At 35.8% G+C, this 15,884-nt stretch overlaps 1 protein-coding gene across 1 annotated transcript; it reads right to left on the reverse strand.

The window, feature by feature from the left end:
* Window positions 1-658: 658 nt before the first annotated feature.
* LOC103512949 lies at window positions 659-13,170 on the reverse strand. Its single transcript, XM_008477749.3, has 3 exons — window positions 13,022-13,170; window positions 1,345-1,558; window positions 659-1,199 (listed from the first exon to the last, which is right to left on the reverse strand). The coding sequence occupies exons 1-3, from the start codon at window positions 13,092-13,094 to the stop codon at window positions 827-829; spliced, it is 660 nt and encodes a 219-aa protein (XP_008475971.1). The 5' UTR covers window positions 13,095-13,170; the 3' UTR covers window positions 659-826.
* Window positions 13,171-15,884: the final 2,714 nt, after the last annotated feature.

Raw genomic sequence — 15,884 nt, forward strand, 5'->3', positions numbered from 1 at the left:
TTTTTTTTTTTTTTTTTCTTTTAGATTCACGTGAGACTAAAGACTAGACCGTTCATTAAAAGTTCTATCTTTTTCTCTTTTTTTTTATCAAAGATGTTGAAGGATCAAAAAGATTGAATTCCCTGACCTCGGACACTATTGCCAACATGAAATAAATAATATATGTAGGTACCTAATATAGGACGTCGCGTCGTGTCGGGTACCCAAATTGAAACATATTTGAAAAACAAAATTTAAATAAATAAATTACAACGGAAATTCCCATTTTATTTAAATGGGGTAATAATTATAATACATACAGTAGGTTGAAATACATACAGTAGGTACAAACATTCAGTAGGTACTCGGTACAATATCCATACAACATCACTATTCGTCATATTTACTGCTCATTTGGGAAATATTTATCTCTATAATAAAGCCAAACTTTTTATTAAAATGTGCTATAACAGTGTTATTGTATGTGTATTGTGTACAACTGTACAGGGTTTCTACTTTCCATTTAGTTATTTTTACGTTCGGAATTTTCGATTTATTGGTGGCAGATCTTCCCTGCAATTAATTTTCAAGAACTGTGTTCCTATTTCAATATGTGTATTGTGTACAACTGTACAGGGTTTCTACTTTCTATTTAGCTATTTTTACGTTCGGAATTTTGGATTTATTGGTGGCAGATCTTCCCTGCAATTAATTTTCAAGAACTGTGTTCCTATTTCAAAATTTTCAACGCTGTCTAAAGCGTACAGAACAGAGCAATTTATGGACTTTCTTAACTTTCTTTGTGAGGATATTTTACTATCCGTACTTGACTCCCTGGAACAAAATTCTACCTATAAGTCCGATCTGGATTCAAGAGATTTCTAAGCTCAACACTCCTGGCCGGGCCTATTACAATTGCTTCGAATCTTAACCTGTTCATCTCCACATAGACAGGTAGCCGCTTTACCCTCGCAAGTCGCACCAGACTGTTGAGTGCCCTTGTGTTCCTTATCGTTAGAACAGTTACCCGACTGCCTCCCTGTTGCCAATCCTCCAGAAGACACAGGTTTTGGTCACGAAGTATCTCGGTCGCGTTATTCTGAGCCAGTATTGCCAGTTCGGTGTATTGTTCTCGCGTGAAACGAAGGTCCCGATTTAAAACGACGACCGTGTGAAGGTCGCCTGATTCGGGGAGCCGATCCAAGAACGTTTTCGGTGTGCGTTGGTAGAGGACCACTTTGAGATTTTCTTCTCGAAGAGATTCTTGACGATCCCTATCGTCCCGATGTGATTCAGTCCTTTCCTGAGGACGGAAAGTCCTGTCACCAGGATAGCGTCGATATTCATGGCTGTCGACGTCAACATGGTAATCTGCGTTGGTAGAGGACCAGTTTGAGATTTTCTTCTCGAAGAGATTCTTGACGATCCCTGTCGTCCCGATGTGATTCAGTCCTTTCCTGAGGACGGAAAGTCCTGTCACCAGGATAGCGTCGATATTCATGGCTGTCGACGTCAACATCATCCGGTGTGGAACGTCGTAGTCTTCTAAGGGCGTTATACAAGAGTCGCGCGTACACAAATGCGGCCACCGAGAAGGCTGTCCAGAAGAGAATTTTCTCCTCCAGGGCATGCTGTGGAATCGGCTCGGACATGCTCAAAAGTCATGGACTGCGGTCTTTACCGCGAGAAAAAGATTACCTTTTCTACGCGTTTGTTCGATCTTTTCTAATGGAAATCAAGCTGGTGTGCTAAAACCTTAAATTTTTCATAGTGTGTGTATTTGTTTGTGTGTATTTATTTAGTTCATGTGTGATTATTTAGAAATTTACAGGAGAAAATGAGAGATATTAACAATAATAAAATGGTGGCGAAAAAATTAATGTAAATGTTTTAGCTGTTGGATATACCTACAGGGTTTCTTGAATCTAGGTATCATGATTAACGTCACATTTGTTAATGTTAGATTAGATGTAAACGATTGTTCAAAGAAAGAGAATTCCTCGTGCTTGTGTGTATTTCTCACACACTCGAGATTTAAATAAGTAACGTAGAGAAAAAAATGTCGGTAAGAAACATGTATACGAAATTATTTTGTCTCGCAAGAGACTACGCATATTTTAAATAATTTCATTTGGAAATAATAATTCACACACATACCTTCACAGTTCACATACGAGTGCACACACATGGAAAGGCAAAACCCCATTTTGAAGAAAGTTCAAAACCAAAAGCACCAAGAAGATGTATTATACAAGTCACGTCTCTTCTCTTTCTAGTTCTTCCTTTTTTTTCCGCATTCAATTTTAGAAAGTTTTAACCCTCTGCGAAAATTTCCGCCATCATAAATTGGTACAAAATGGACTGTATCATATTATAATATCTCAGATCGGAAGAGAAATTGGTTCAAAATGGACTGTATCATATTACAATATCTCGAAAGCTCAAAACTATTGAAATTGAATCATTTATCTTGGTGAATGAGATATGAAGATGAACCTGTACTTTGGTGATACTCAACCATGTAGTGTTGACTTTAAATAAATGATGAACTTAATGATTTTCAAGATACTAAATATCTACTTCCTCTTGTGTACCTATACGAGTACTACACATACTCGTATACTTATTGCACATGAGGGTTAGTATTATTCGCATTCGTTTTATTCAAATGAAGTGCCCTTGCTCACATGTAGTGTTGACTTTAAATAAATGATGAACTTAATGATTTTCAAGATACTAAATAATCTAAATATCTACTTCCTCTTGTGTGTACGAGTACTACACATACTCGTATACTTATTGCACATGAGGGTTAGTATTATTCGCATTCGTTTTATTCAAATGAAGTGCTCTTGCTTTCTTCTTTCTCTTCTCCTAATTCTTCTTTTTATTCCTCTCGTTTTTCTTTTATTTTTCTATATTTCTTAATTTTTTTATTGCTTTATTTTATTGTAAATTTGTTCGCTCCACGCTCATTAATATGCTACATAGATATTTTGTTTTCCGCCTTAATATTCTCTCCGGTTGTTCTCGTATAATAATTTTCCTTTCTCGTATTATTGTTCTCTATATGACTTCTTTTCGTTTTCTCTCACATTTTGTACATTGTTTTCTTCTCTAGTTTGGAAATTACATTAATTATAAAAAAGATGTACACCAAGAATACATTGTTGTTTTTAATTAATTTAACATACGTAATTAGTATTTTTTATCAGCACGTATGAACATTGTTTGTTTATGTACCTAGGAGTATTAATATCAAGTTTTTTCTTTTGTTTCTTCTGTTGCAGGTTTCTAGTCCCGCTATCTGTATGTAAGGTAAAAACTTTTATGGTCGTTTTCATGACACAGTTTTCATTTATTTCATATCAAATTAATAGGTAAGTAGAAGAAGCGTATGTAAGTAGGTAGTTAGTTTTGAACTTTTCGTTACTTGGAACCTTTTGCTACCGACTTTATTTTCCTTAGAGTCCTTAGCATACCCAGAAAAGCAATTAACACTTTCCCTGTCTTGTTTATTTTGGCATTCCCAATGCATCTGTCACACAATGTAATGATTGCATACCACCTACATACCTCTTGAAATTTCTCGACATTAACTTCTTCCTGGTAAGAAGCGTATGTAAGTAGGTAGTTAGTTTTGATCTTTTTGTTACTTGGAACCTTTTGCTACCGACTTTATTTTCCTTAGAGTCCTTAGCATACCCAGAAAAGCGATTAACACTTTCCCTGTCTTGTTTATTTTGCATTCCCAATGCATCTGTCACACAATATAATGATTGCATACCACCTACATACCTCTTGAAATTTCTCGACATTAACTTCTTCCTGGTTCGTACATTATTTATCTTCGTTTATTCCATTATTTATCAATGTTTAATTTCTTCGTCACAAATCCACAATAGATGAATAGCATTCCGCGTTAAATGCTCTCTCTTCAGTAACTAGACGTCTTGTCGGCGTATGGTAAGAGATTCGACTATTTCGACTTCACAAACGCACAAAAGAGACGTACACAGACAGTTCTAAGGAGCGATGTTGCAATAACCACTCTGAAGATGAATGTGGAAAAGAGAGGAACACGATAAACCATTTCACACCCGTCAGTCTGAAATTAATGAGTGAAATATTGAACACATTTCAAGTCAGTGATAAAAACAAACCACCGCGGGCCACTCCCCCAGTAATTTGTAACGAATTAAATAATTTATGAAGCTACCACAGTGCGGAACTTGTAAATCTTGTAATCAAACGTATACGTATAACACATCCTTCATGTTCATTTAGAACAGGAGTTCCCAAACTGGGATCAAGTAGCGAAAAAGGATAAATTAGCAAGGTATTTAGCCTGCCCATTTTGCTGCCAAGGTACCGTTATGGTTGCGTAGATGAAATTTTAATTATGGTTAAGAAAACCTTTGATTAATTTTTCACGGAGAAACGCTGCAAGCCATGAGCAAATCAGTATTCATAACATCATGAGTTCTGATTTTTCGTGCAAGGTGTTTGGAAACCATTGCTGATGTTGATAATCAGCAATTCAACACAGTGTCAGGAAATCTCACAAGCTGTGTATTTTGTGTCGCAAAGTGTACCACCCTCATATAATGGTATAGTTTGGAATGGTAGAGATTGCCCCAGGCAATAATTTCGTCCTTTGTTTATAATTTCTTGTATTTGTGTACATTGAATTATAACCAATAAAGAATCTAAATAAGCAAATGCCACCTCTATTTTTGCGTGTCGCTTCCAATCTCGATTGTTCAGTGGTTCCGATCTCTCACTTTGCATTAAGTACGGCAAAATAGTATGTAACAACAGTAACAGCAAAGTGGGTACGTATATGGTTAATGGGAAAGCCATGTTCAGCTGAACTATGTTGTTCTCCCAGAAGTCATAAAGGTAACGAAAATGGTCCAACAGCTCGGGGACTCCCATTTATAATATTTTACATTCCTGGGAAAGACCTCACTATTTATTTTTATGAGATACGAATGGGTTACCAAAATTTTTGGGAAAGAATTTAAATTTACCACATCATGTTGTTGAATGTGAAAGTGAGTTTGCTGGTAATTTTGTACCTATCTACCATCCTAGGTTTCCAAGGTTCAAAGAAATGCTTGTCACGCGGTATGTATAAACGTACATACCATTTTGCCTTTATCTGATTTTCCACGACTTTGATTAGTAACACCTAACTTCTTGAAAGCATGGAAAGAAAAAGCATTTTCTTGCTGATTTAAAAATTGAATGGAGATCGTGAGTACAAAACTTGAAAATCCAACAAATCTGATAATAATTAGGAAGTGCTGTTCTACATATTTTCTACGTTTATCCTATAATGACATCTTTTATCAGCATTAACAGCAATGTGAGATCAAAGATCGTGAGTACAAAACTTGAAAATCCAACAAATCTAATAATAATTAGGAAGTGCTGTTCTACATATTTTCTACGTTTATCCTATAATGACATCTTTTATCAGCATTAACAGCAATGTGAGATCAGGAGAGGGGAGAGATGAATGTAGAAAGATATACATGCAATGTTTGGTGAAAATCTGTTCCACTGGAGTGTATTTCATTTCTTTTACTCGTTTTCATAGTGTAAAGTGAAAAGAAAAACATTTTCATTTCGGATCTGGCGAGGAGAGATGGAAATGTAAAAAGTTAATGCGAAATTCCTAATTCCAAATCAAAACAGACAAAAAATTCTATCTCCTCGTACCATCTCTCATCTTAACATTTTCTGAAACATCTTCCACTTCTCAATCTTCTTCTTCTTTACTTCATCTTCCTCTTTATCCCCCTGCTCTTTCTTATTTTCCTTCTTTGGAGATGTTTTCCCTTTTTACATCTCGATTTCTCCCTATGTGTATTTCTTTCCTCTTCTTTTTTAGGGGATGTCAAATTTGAATCAAGAATGATGATGCGTAGATGAAATTTTAATTATGGTTAAGAAAACCTTTGATTAATTTTTCACGGAGAAACGCTGCAAGCCATGAGCAAATCAGTATTCTACCACCCTACGCTGCGTTGAGATTTTTTTCATGGATTTCGGTTTTACAGATGTTGTAGTTAGGTATAGCTATACGTAAATGTATTTTACAAAAGATTCCAATCTAAATTGCTAAACTTTGCAGAATCCCTAAGTTATCAAAACCAGATCTTAAGAAATATGATGGAGGTAATGACTCTTTGCAAGATTCTTCCCTCAAAAGAGGGGACGTATCTTGATTCAAGAAGTCAAATCTACCGTCAATTTTCTTCCATTCACTGTTTTTTGAGCGTAAAAAAGCTCATTTTTCTTTTCTTCCTTTTTTTCTTCTAAATTTCATTAAAATATTTTGAGTGAAGACGGTGTGGGAGTGTAAAAACTGTGAAACTGAAAATTATACTCTTTTTTTGCCCAAGAAAAATGTCAGTAATGACTTTGAAAGAGCTCTTCTAAATTTCATTAAAATATTTTGAGTGAAGAAGAAAAGTCCAAAATGATTTTCAGGGAGGGAGAAGGACGTTTGACGGTGTGGGAGTGTAAAAACTGTGAAACTGAAAATTATACTCTTTTTTTGCCCAAGAAAAATGTCAGTAATGACTTTGAAAGAGCTCGAGTGTAAAAACTGTGAAACTGAAAATTATACTCTTTTTTTGCCCAAGAAAAATGTCAGTAATGACTTTGAAAGAGCTTTCTGTTTGCGTCTCTACGAGTACTTTGTGATTGATCAGCGTTCCTCTCTTTTCTTATCTCATATTGCTTTACCTTCGTGATTTCTCATTCTCTCTTTGTCTCTCAGCTTTCTTTCTCCTTTCATTCAAATAGAGCTGGGTGAGGTGAATTTGGGACACCAATTCATGGATCAGATTGCTTGATTGGCTAAAATTTTGGAAATCAACAAATGAGATTACTTAATCCAAAAGTTAAAGTTGAACCGAGTTTAAACGCAGATAATAATGTAGGTATAGCTATTATAATTAAACTCACGGCTCTTTTGGGCTGTTTCTTTCTTTGAACTATGATAATGCTATACCTATGTACTAATCCGAATATAATGATGGCTTCATGACATAACGACCAAATCCTGGATTAAAGTAAGCACGAGCATGGCGAACATTTTTCGGTACATTTCTAACACGCGTACGGATGCTATTCTGTCGTTCTCTTTTCTATGGTGTTTTTTTTTTTTTGCACTACCAACTAAACGAATTAGGCTGGCTAATTATTACTTTATTTTTAAATTAAAAATCACATATTCATTTGAAAAGCCATAATTACCCATAAGTCTTCTGACCTTTTCTATTTTTATGGCATCTCAAAAAAAATCTTACGGCTCCTCTGAAGAGCTAAAAAGTCTGGAGACCCTTCCAGTCCACATTAATTATAAGTTTGCAATCTAGACTCGCCGAAAAATATTAGACATTTTATTGACTTTTTTGTTAATAGAACACTACCATCTAAACGAACTAGGCTGGCTAATTATTACTTTATTTTTAAATTAAAAATCACATAGTCATTTGAAAAGCCATAATTACCCATAAGTCTTCTGACCTTTTCTATTTTCATGGCATCTCAAAAAAAAAAAAAAAATCTTACGGCTCCTCTGAAGAGCTAAAAAGTCTGAAGACCCTTCCAGTCCACATTAATTATAAGTTTGCAATCTAGACTCGCCGGAAAATATTAGACATTTTATTGACTTTTTTGTTAACAGAAAAAAAGAAACGCACAAGAAAGTGGGCAACAAATCCCATAAATTTGCCGATATGCTCGGACAACACTGTTAATTAAATAAAACATTTGCGAGCAGGGTTACGTGGGAGGATGTTAGTATTAAAGCTGAATATATACACAGGTAGTTGTCTTCGGTTTTATTCAATTCAAACTTGAGAATGGTAGATATTGATCAATATGGACACTCGATGCTTGGAATCAAGGAGATCCTAAAATCTACCTTATAAGATAAGATAAGATATTTTACAGAAGTTACTTGGAAATATATGACTGTATAGGTACATAAAAGTCGTGAGAACTACGTATTTCCTCTTCCTAGTTTTGAAGATATCGAGGCTCCGGAAAAGTTCGAGTTTTTCCAATAACTATGACGGTGACGTGATGTTGAGGGATAGGTATTTTTGTTAGTCGGACTGCCACTTGGATATAGGTGCCTGCCTACTTAGAAAAAATCCTTCAATATTCCCTCCACAAGCCCATTCATAATCCAATAATCCATACTTCGGAAAACCCTCAGGATGGTGAGCTAATAAAGTTAATTACTTTCCTGGACTCTACATCAGAGGGAGTAGAGAAAAACAGGGAGGGAAATGAGTAGTGTTAATAAAATCTAATAATAATGTCATAAGAGACAAAAAAGACAATAACAGTCGTTCAGACTATTTTTTATGGGCACGAAAATGACTTCATTCAGATAAGACTCATATGGAAGCGCCCTGTAAGACAATAACAGTCGTTCAGACTATTTTTTATGGGCACGAAAATGACTTCATTCAGATAAGACTCATATGGAAGCGCCCTGTATGTTAACAGAAAAAAAGAAACGGACAAGAAAGTGGGCAACAAATCCCATAAATTTGCCGATATGCTCGGACAACACTGTTAATTAAATAAAACATTTGCGAGCTCCCCAGGAGGTCTTGTGTTTTATGGGTCTACAATGTGGTGGTGATGCTGCCCCTGGAGTCCAACATGAAATAATGGCACTACGACCTGCTAATACTTACCAAACATAATGAAAAAGGTTCAAATGTTCCGATCAGACGTCGCGTCGTGATGGCTATCCAAAGGCGGACTTTTTGACCTTTTTCTACCCCGATGCTGTTTATTATAAGGTTTGGGGCATTTGCTCGTAAAATATATTCAAATGCTGTATTGGATATTCATACTCGTATAACTGTCTCAGATCACACAAGGATTATTGGACAACACAAACTTTGTTTGGACAAATGTTGAGTTTTTGTAAGCATTTGCTCGTAAAATATATTCAAATGCTGTATGGGATATTCATACTCGTATAACTGTCTCAGATCACACAAGGATTATTGGACAACACAAACTTTGTTTGGACAAATGTTGAGTTTTTGTACGAATTTGTGGGCAAAGGAAAACGGAGGAAAAGTTGAAAAGTATCACATATACATATCACTACATATCAGTCATAAATAGAGTTATTTTCCTATACCTTTTCTGGTCTTGAACAAAAATGTTAACCCCGTTTAAAAGTGATGACGGTAATTTATTTCCTTGTATTTTGAAACAATTCTTTCCTTCTACTTACACTGCAGTTATTGCTTCTTGTATACCATTTCCTGTAGCACCATTTCCATGTTAAACTGAAAATAAATGGGGAAACCAGTATTTTCCTATACCTTTTCTGGTCTTGAACAAAAATGTTAACCCCGTTTATAAGATTATAAGTGATGACGGTAATTTACCTCCTTGTATTTTGAAACAATTCTTTGCTTCTACTTACACTGCAGTTATTGCTTCTTGTATACCATTTCCTGTAGCACCATTTCCATGTTAAACTGAAAATAAATGGGGAAACCATGTAAAAATCTGGAATTCTAAACAATTGTCTGGCGAAACGTGCTTCAATTCCAACAATGTTAGAAATATGAACAATTTTTACCCCATCCCGTCCGGGTCCTCTGTATATTTTCCTGCTATACCATTGTTATTATTTCAACGTCTTTATTTCTTTTTTCTAAGTGTTTTACATTTTACACCAATATTTAAATTTAAAAGATTCGTCTGCTAATCCTTGATGATTGTCTTTTATAATCGTTTCCTCATTCCATCCCCTGTTTCATTCTTTATTGTCTCTTATGTCATATCGGTTTTTTCTCGAGTTTCTTTTGTGATCTTCTCATTTTCAAGAGTACCTTCTAATCATATTTTGAAGTCTGTTCTGTCTGTTGTATGATTGTCTTTTATAATCGTTTCCTCATTCCATCCCCTGTTTCATTCTTTATTGTCTCTTATGTCATCTCGGTTTTTTCTCGAGTTTCTTTTGTGATCTTCTCATTTTCAAGAGTACCTTCTAATCATATTTTGAAGTCTGTTCTGTCTGTTGTATGTGCCTTGTTTGTTATTTCACAATTATCTGTTAGATTTTTATCAGGATAGTTTGATGTTCTTTTATCTCTTATTCATCCTTCACAAGCCTGGGAGGCTTCCTAGTTTGGGATAATAAGTACATTGGTATTTTTTGGGACCTATCTTATGTGGATTACTAATCCATTCAAACGCAAACATTTTCAAAACGGTTAGATTTTAGCAGAAATCGACTAAAATTTTTTTTAGGAAGGAACTTTGATTTTTCTAATTTTTGTTTTTATGACTACAATTTTGGAATACCCATTCAAACGTAAACATTTTGTGTGTGTAGGTATACAAAGAAGATGAACAGAAGATTTTATGCGAAGAGGATAGCAAATATTTTCAACAAAAAAGTAATTTCTACAGATACAGAATGATCGAAGGACTCAACGCAAACATTTTGTGTGTGTAGGTATACAAAGAAGAAGAACAGAAGATTTTATGCGAAGAGGATAGCAAATATTTTCAACAAAAAAGTAATTTCTACAGATACAGAATGATCGAAGGACTCAACGAGGAAGATTAAAAAGAAAATGGGGGAGAGAAAGGAGGTAGGAGGAGGAGGAGGAGAACAAGATCCCATAGAAAGGAGGTAGGAGGAAGAGAACAAGTTCTAATAGAGTTAGGTAAGGTTGAATTTAGAATAGCTCCGCATTCCTAATTCAGTTTCCTCTCCTCCTCTTTCTCCTTCTCCTCCTCTTGCTCCTTATTTAATGTGTGTTTTATGTTCTAGCGGTAACCATGCACTCGAATGTAAGTAACGGTAACGGTGTGAAAAATATGGAGAATTGGGTAAAAAAGAGAAGAAGGAGAAGAAGGAGGAGAAGGAAGAGAAGAAAGAGAAGAAGAAGAAGAAGAAGAAGAAGAAGAAGAAGAAGAAGAAGATACCGAGTAATGTCTTCGTAATAAATTCAACCTTACCTAACTCTATTAGAACTTGTTTGTGATTGATCAGCGTTCCTCTCTTTTCTTATCTCATATTGCTTTACCTTCGTGATTTCTTATTCTCTCTTTGTCTCTCAGCTTTCTTTCTCCTTTCATTCAAATAGGGCTGGGTGAGGTGAATTTGGGACACCAATTCATGGATCAGATTGCTTGATTGGCTAAAATTTTGGAAATCAACAAAAGGGATTACTTAATCCAAAAGTTAAAGTTGAACCGAGTTTAAACGCAGATAATAATGTAGGTATAGCTATTATAATTAAACTCACGGCTCTCTTTCATAGTGTAAAGTGAAAAGAAAAACATTTTCATTTCGAATCTGGCGAGGAGAGATGGAAATGTAAAAAGTTAATGCGAAATTCCTAATTCCAAATCAAAACAGACAAAAAAATTCTATCTCCTCGTACCATCTCTCATCTTAACATTTTCTGAAACATCTTCCACTTCTCAATCTTCTTCTTTACTTCATCTTCCTCTTTATCCCCCTGCTCTTTCTTATTTTCCTTCTTTGGAGATTTTTTCCCTTTTTACATCTCGATTTCTCCCTATGTGTATTTCTTTCCTCTTCTTTTTTAGGGGATGTCAAATTTGAATCAAGAATGATGTCTGGTGGAACAAATATGCAGGCTTACTGCAACTCCTGTCAGTCAATGGCGAGGTTACATGGGAGGATGTTAGTATTAAAGCTGAATACACATATACAAAGGTAGTTGTCTCCGGTTTTATTCAATTCAAACTTGAGAATGGTAGATATTGAGCAATATGGACACTCGATGCTTGGAATCAAGGAGATCCTAAAATCTACCTTATAAGATAAGATATTTTACAGAAGTTACTTGGAAATATATGACTGTATAGGTACACAAAAGTCGTGAGAACTACGTATTTCCTCTTCCTAGTTTTGAAGATATCGAGGCTCCGGAAAAGTTCGAGTTTTTCCAATAACTATGACGGTCACACCCCACTGGATTTTCCGACCTGTCAACGCAATGACATTATCCAGTACAAAAGCACAATCAGGCGTTTGTGTAATTTCATTTCTTACTCTGACGTCAAAAAATTCCTTCGAATTCCTGTTTGTCGTTCTTTTCTCTGGGGTTAGACAATAAATGTTAAGAATTATCCATGCCTTCACAGACTGTCATTCTTTTTATCTCCCCCTATATCTTTCGAGACGCCACCACGCGTCAATTGTCACTTGAATAAAATTGACAAGCAAAGAACATTTTTGTATGAAATTAGCAAAAACAATTTGACTTACAACTGAAATATTACCCTGCAACATGGAAAGCTTGCTGCTTGCTCTAAGGATTGAAGTGGAAATATTCAGTTATTAATGGAAGGGGGTAAAAATAAAAGAGAAAAATTAGATATCAAAAGAAAAATGAAAAGGGTGTGCTAAAGTCCCCTGAGGCTGTATAATAGATTGGGGGAGGAGGAGAAGAAGGGCTAAAAGCATGATATGAAAATCTACAACACCACCTTTAGCTAATGGTTCAAAAGACTCATGTACAAGGGTGTTGGTTTACAAGGGATTAAAATACTTCCGTACAGAATTGCGGTGAATTCAGTTTTCTACTGAGGGGAATTAGAGTTCGATTAAAAGAAAAATGTCTTCACCAATTTGGTTCAAGTATGTCAAATTCAATAGTCCTTCACTTTTGATGCTCACTGTATTATGTTGAATTAAACTACGAATCAAGCATTTCTTGAGTTTCTCTTGGTCTCCTGAGATTTTACTTAATTGATCCGAAGGAAATTAAACTCCATTACAGCAGACATGGCGTAGCAGGTACTCGAATAAATTGAAAGCAAATAAGAAATCAAGTTTGGCACACATGAGATAATGAGAGCGCGGGTTTATTTGAACGCGAACTTGAAATGTACACAAGCTCCATGATTATCATTTAATGGCTGTCGACGTCAACATCATCCGGTGTGGAACGTCGTAGTCTTCTAAGGGCGTTATACAAAAGTCGCGCGTACACAAATGCGGCCACCGAGAAGGCTGTCCAGAAGAGAATTTTCTCCTCCAGGGCATGCTGTGGAATCGGCTCGGACATGCTCAAAAGTCATGGACTGCGGTCTTTACCGCGAGAAAAAGATTACCTTTTCTACGCGTTTGTTCGATCTTTTCTAATGGAAATAATGTTTTAGCTGTTGGATATACCTACAGGGTTTCTTGAATCTAGGTATCATGATTAACGTCACATTTGTTAATGTTAGATTAGATGAAATACTCCTTCTTCAGTGTTTTTTCTTGATTTGCCATCATGTGCCCCTATTTGATTTCCGATGTGAGTGATACAGGCCATACAGATACATACATATCTGAAACAAGGTAAAAGGTAAGTAAATGAGTATTTCTTTTGAAATCCATCCATGTTATTCCAAGTATGTATTTTCGCGCGTTCTGTCTAAGAAGAGTAAAACTCGTGGAGCATACAATGTATTTTTTTTATTATTATTATTTTTTATTTTTTAGAGGTTTGACAGAGGGAACTGTAACTGCTATGGTCTTATCGTTCCGAAATCGAAGAGAGAAGGAAGACAGCAGAGGAGAAAGCCAGCCGTTCCGAGAACAAACATTATCCCATCAGGATAAAATCCGCCCCGGGCGGGAATCGAACCCGCGGCCACTGTATTATGTTGAATTAAACTACGAATCAAGCATTTCTTGAGTTTCTCTTGGTCTCCTGAGATTTTACTTAATTGATCCGAAGGAAATTAAACTCCATTACAGCAGACATGGCGTAGCAGGTAGGTACTCGAATAAATTGAAAGCAAATAACAAATCAAGTTTCGCACACATGAGATAATGAGAGCGCGAGTTTATTTGAACGCGAACTTGAAATGTACACAAGCTCCATGATTATCATTTATCACTGATGATACCAGCATCCAAACTTTCAAACATTTTCTCAACGAACGGTGAGTTGTTTATCACTTCATTATCTTCAGTGTTTTTTCTTGATTTGCCATCATGTGCCCCTATTTGATTTCCGGTGTGAGTGATACAGGTAGGTACATACATTCATATATGAAACAAGGTAAGTACCTAAATAAGTATTTATTTTGAAATCCATCCATGTTATTCCAAGTATTTTCCGTTCGCGCGTTCGGTCTAAGAAGAGTAAAACTCGTGGAGCATACATTTTCCTTTGCTCTTCTACTCAGAACTTATCTGATCGACTCATCTGTTCATTTGTAGGAGAGTCTAAAGGAAACATGAAGAGAGGGAAAAGCAAGATTCAATATTCTAAATCTAAAGCAACGAAACTACTGAAATCTACAAAGTGTTTCAGACGGGGGAAGAGCTAGTTGTTATAATATGTAGAAAGGGAAAAGAAGGAGCAAAGAAAAAGTAGTCCAAATATAAAAGTAGATACACAAATAAACGAGATTCGAGATTCTTGTTCAAAAAGATAGTACAAGATACAGAGAAAAAAAGAAAAAACTCTAAAATGCTTTGTTGTTGAAGAAAATTGAACTGTGGTGTAGGATAAATTCATGTGAAGAAAAGTAATGTGAGTAGCAGTTGAGCTTACCACTGTCTTGATGCAGTTTTCTAAACACATGCATGATGGAAAATCTCGTTTTTAAGCCCTAAATCTTACCATATTTATTGAATTTTCAATATTCCAGAGTAGACAAACGTCTTATCCAATGACTCCCAATGAGCAAAATTGGTGCCTACATCAACCATAGAATTTTCCAAGGTTGCAAATCTTCTGCTCTAGAAACACAAGTGTTTTTGTCTACAATGTCCAATACAACCATCTTGGCATAGCATCGACTGTTCAATCAATCTTGGAATTGTGGTGAAATTTGTCACATGCTCGCATGCTATATCCTGCTCGCTACCCAGCTCTGAAATAGAACTTGTAACCACAATAAGTGGGAGCTGGTTTCTAATATTGTATTCCACTTATCCACATTTATACAGGATATTGAAAGATTTGGTAAGACCACATCTAGAATTTACGAGACCATTTTTTTACGAAGGGCACTCACAACCGTCTCTCCCTCTCTTCCCCCTCTCATCAGCATTTTATTTCCTATAAATCTTATATGCATTGCTCGCATAACTTTTGAGTGACACTGTACTTGATATGATATTAATGCAGGGAACATTAATGATTCATTTTCAATTCATTTATGTAATGGACGTAAAACCCAGAAGATTTTGCACATAGATTTCATTTTGTTCACTTCGTCTCTTGTCTTTTATTGCGAGCGTTCAGTGTCCATCATTTTGATGAGTGTTGTGTGACGCTTTTGTACCGTCGTAGGTATTTACGAATTTAATATACCCTATTTATACTGTCGCGGTCGTCTGGACTAAAAAATTCCGAATACGCCAGCAGAAAAAAAGGCCCATCACATGAACGTTTACATTTATACAGGATATTGAAAGATTTGGTAAGACCACATCTAGAATTTACGAGACCACTTTTTTACGAAGGGCACTCACAACCGTCTCTCCCTCTCTTCCCCCTCTCATCAGCATTTTATTTCCTATAAATCTTATATGCATTGCTACAGAGAAGGGTTGGGAATAAATTTTGTCTTCGTGTGCCCTTTGACTCTTGACCTTGGCATTCATATTAAAACTAAGCTTGAATTTTTCTTGAGGGTAAGTGTAGGTTGGTAAAATTGTCTCAATGGTGGTGGGGAAGAAATATCCAGACCTGAAGACATCCAAAACAGGCTATTGCCTGTATTACCCTTTCCATAACAGGCTATTGAACATGATAAATATTCTATTCTACCTCACCTTTATCGTGAGGGCCAACGGAGTCAAAGGGACCTATGAAGCTCTCCGATTCCCAGTGCAGCTTTCAGCCATTTCT

This window comes from Diaphorina citri, unplaced genomic scaffold, assembly GCF_000475195.1.
Source record: "Diaphorina citri unplaced genomic scaffold, Diaci psyllid genome assembly version 1.1 scaffold903, whole genome shotgun sequence".
NCBI lineage: Eukaryota > Metazoa > Arthropoda > Insecta > Hemiptera > Psyllidae > Diaphorina > Diaphorina citri.